Here is a 4,175-nt window from a genome sequence, read left to right on the forward strand (position 1 = left end):
CAACACATGTGAATATCACTAAAATGAATTCAGAAATTTCGATTTACTGAACAGCTCAATACTTTTTAAAGTACTTATTATATACGCATATATATACAAACATATATATATATATATGCAACCATTACATCCATTAATATGGATTTATGGTCATTACAGCGTCGCTGGCATTTTATTAAGAAAAAATTATAATAAATAAAATAAAATTTATAAAAAATTAATATAACAATGAGAAAAATAAAATTTAAACTATCGCCGAATATAAAAAAGGAAATTGTAAACTCTCACACAATTCTTTAAAAAATTAAGATAAAACAAAAAAAAAAAAAGAAATTTTGCAACGAAAGCTTAAAAGGGAAATCTATGTAATTATAATGTTGTTTTTAGGTTAGGTTTTTATGATATAACATTCACGAGGCATTTGCGGCAAAATTTGCTGAATCATTTGTTAAGATAACCACATGAAAATCACCTCAGAGATATTTCTCTAATCCTTAGTTTTTCCATGGGTTAAGTTGCTGATGAATTTTTTTCTTAATAATACTATAAATTGGTAGCTCTATTAATACAAAAAATATATTAGTGTTGGCAATCCTTTTCAAACGTCAAATTGAATTTTTGATGTTTGAAAATTTATTTCAAACATTTTTCACATTTTTTAGTTACGGTCGACAACAGAGTTGACCTTAGCTGCTGAGCCATTTAAGCTAAAATCTCGGTCTCATACTAATTCCGAGCAGCGAAAAATGCCAGTGAAGGAAAGGATGGTATAGAAAATAGAAAAACAAAGGAGGCGGAAATTTCTTCTACATACTGTGTCCGTATCACGAACCTACCTGGGCAGAGTCATATTATTTCGAAACTGTCAAGTGAATTAAGAGGCGTTTGACTATTTATCTTTGGCTGGCCTGCTAGATCTCTATGGGGATCCATGGACAAAATATATTTTGAACAAGTGTGAGTACCTGTCATGAAACTTCACATCAAGATGCCTGCCGACATCCGGTTTAATTATCCGTAACCGACGGCCTACAGAGCGTTAGACAATCCCTATAGACTTAAGGCCACAACTGCAACAGGAGTCGCAGATTTATTCAATGTATATGGCCATTGAACCCTTTCTGGAAAGTATTGAGAACTATCATTAATTCCAATTATTTTCTTTAGGATTGATGAAAACCATAGCGATCAGGAAACTGCTCGAAGAGCCTTACCCAGCAATCATCACTCATTACCACAACTACAAGATTTCATCCCTAAGAACTTCCTCTACGTAGAGATAGATAGCAAGTTTAAGTGAAATGAAGAGAATTGAGTAGCAAGAGTTCCAGCAAGTAGTTCCAGCATCGTTCAACTCAAATTACAAATTACTGCTCGTAGCAACTGCTTCTCATTCCAGGAGTGATGATCTGAACTTTTATTTAATTTTACTTACATACATGCGACACTCACTAAAACGATCATCATAATAATAATACTTGTAGTAAGTCAAAAATGTATATTTTATATATAAGCGTAAAAGAATGTTAATAATAATCGGGCCAAATGATTTTTTCGATCCAGGAAATGTGATCTGAGATCAAAGAATAAACAAAAGGTTTTCCAGACGTACAGAATTCGGAGAACCCTACAATAAATGGTACATTGTTGACTATGGTAAATAAGGGCGAACTAGTGTCAAACTGCAAATGAGAATATTTTAGTTTCATATAAAACAATACTTATATACATATATTATACTGGGCAAGAGTCTTTTGGATACTCTGAAGCTGTGGCGCATCTAAGAGAACGAAAACGCATAATATCCTCGTAGTGTGGCATACAATCACTTGTCGGGGAATCCTTGAGAGTCAGCGTCTCCAACTCTTAAAAGACTAAATGTTATTAACTATGTTTCTTGTTTCGCTACTTACGTCAGCTAACCATAAGAGTTTTTTTTATTATATAAAAAATTTAGATCAGTGTGATCGTCTATATCGTTAGAGGTCCAAAGGCACATCGCCCCATTATATGTCGGCCTAAAACGTAACAGGCCTTATATTCCCAGATTTCAATGTCTTCTTATGCATACAATCAAACTTACTCCATATGCTTGGCCAGCTTAACTAACAGTATATAATGAGTATAGATACTGAATTGATAAAGAGGATGTATAACGCAATCAATAACATCAACATTGTGTAAGCGCTGATCGTAGCGGATTACACCGACAGCTCGCGCAACAGAAGGGCATCTACAAAATTATTGAAATAACAAACGAATTAACTCGGATTTTGTGTAGTGATTGCTTTGCTACTCGCCTGACCCTCTTCGATGTCTCCATTAATTGAATGACAATAAGATATCTGGCTGAGATAAGTGCAGCAACATTACCATATTGAATCTCATCGTTTACCATCCATCCTAAAGCGTACTGTAGGCAAAATATCAATAAACAATGTTAAGAGATTTTTGTTCTGAGTTTTTTTCGAAATCTTATATCCATTAGGGAATGCTGGATGTATAAAATATTACAAAGTGCGCATCAAAGATGCTACCCAGTACGTGTACAAATAGTGAGATGTATTTACATGGATGCATAAATATATATATATGTGTACAGGTATATATAAGCGCGTATATATGTCTCTCAATCCATAAGCTTCCGCCTACCGCTTCGACCCAATATCGTAATCTGGCTTAATAGTTTGTAAAAAGTTATAGAATGATTCCGCTCCTTTCGGTTTCAACTCTTGAGTCTTCAACTCGCTTTTCTTTAAAATACGTTCAAAGAGGTGGCTTTTGCCAACGATACGTTAGCAAGAAAGTGCGCTCATCTCAACGGTGACCACACCATATTTTTCACAGTTTCTTTTCCCATAACTTACTGCTACTTATTTTCTCGCAGAGCAAGTTATTAGGATTGGAATCGTAGTTGCGGTAGTGAGTCCTGAGTGCTGGATACAGTCCTTCGGGAAGTGTCGTGGTAGCTGCGGGTTTCATTATTCCTAAAGCGAATAATTAGAGGTAATAATAAGCCCCATTACTCCCCGACAGTGTTTTTATTGGTCACACACATTAAATAAGTCTGGTACTCCAGCCCCTAGTCAATAGGAATTGTCTAACTCTCTGGAGGGCGTTAGTTAAGCACGATTAACTCAAATCTCAACGAGCATCGAGAAGTAAGGTTCACACCACAGCTACTTACATTAAACCACAGATACGTATATATATATATATATATATATATAAACATTATAAAGATGTAAATTTCAGATTTTCTAATTTCTAAGTTATCGCGACTATAATAATCGGTCCTATCGTTATTAGTTGAATAGAAGTAGACGAAGGGGGGCTTTGATTAGGAATGGGAATAACTTCTAAAACCGCCTTCATTTCAATGGTAGACTCTAAAAAGCAGAAAAAGACCTTAGACCTAATACCTGGCGACCTAACCTCAAATTTTCCATGAAAATATCCTATGATGGGGTATCAAATTCGAATGGAATTATCAAAGGGCCAAGGCCGATATTGCCACTATTCAAAATAAATATTTAATACATGGAGGCACAATAAATTCTATTACTATCTTCCATTATATCCTTAATATGAATAACCGAACAGAGCGACCGACAGAGCACTTTGTAAAGATAATTTTTCTTCATTAGTATTTGCAAAAATGTGACGTATGTACATCTGCACAGTCTTGGTTGTTGAAACCACAATGAATTCTTCATTCGAATTGCCACTAACCAAAAAAGGAAATCTTCCTGTTGAGCCTTCTCCGCTAGTCATATTCCGTATCGTCTCGTTATGACGATATATATGATACACATCGCACACTGCATTAAATTGTAAGTACATGTAATAATTTACTAATCACATTACTAAACATTGCCATTCAACATACTGCGTTCGGGCAAAGTCTTTTCCGTTGTGTTACGTGCAGATCCGTTCTCCACGACGCCTACTAATAAATTCGACATTAAACAGCAAACGACAATAGGTCCGTTGGGATCATTTCTGCACTTTTCGTCGTATGTAAGAACAAAATATCTATCGCGTTTACAAAGGCTTTGAGGAACACATATTCTTGTTTCGCCGCCGATATTACAATCCTGTAGAGCTCCAATGGTATCCCCATTAGACAATTTAATTAATCCTTAAATTATTTATTGAAATTATATTGACAGAAT

The 4,175-nt window shown here is 34.9% G+C and overlaps 1 protein-coding gene across 1 annotated transcript; it reads right to left on the bottom strand.

Annotated features, from left to right (window-relative positions):
* Positions 1-1,526: 1,526 nt before the first annotated feature.
* LOC119638576 (serine protease snake-like) lies at positions 1,527-4,129 on the bottom strand. The gene is made up of 7 exons (XM_038035443.1): positions 3,890-4,129; positions 3,733-3,821; positions 2,301-2,413; positions 2,084-2,233; positions 1,924-2,018; positions 1,741-1,865; positions 1,527-1,682 (listed from the first exon to the last, which is right to left on the bottom strand). The coding sequence occupies exons 1-7, from the start codon at positions 3,963-3,965 to the stop codon at positions 1,527-1,529; spliced, it is 804 nt and encodes a 267-aa protein (XP_037891371.1). The 5' UTR covers positions 3,966-4,129.
* Between the last annotated feature and the right edge of the window lie 46 nt (positions 4,130-4,175).

Source organism: Glossina fuscipes, unplaced genomic scaffold, assembly GCF_014805625.2.
Source record: "Glossina fuscipes isolate IAEA_lab_2018 unplaced genomic scaffold, Yale_Gfus_2 90, whole genome shotgun sequence".
Lineage (NCBI taxonomy): Eukaryota > Metazoa > Arthropoda > Insecta > Diptera > Glossinidae > Glossina > Glossina fuscipes.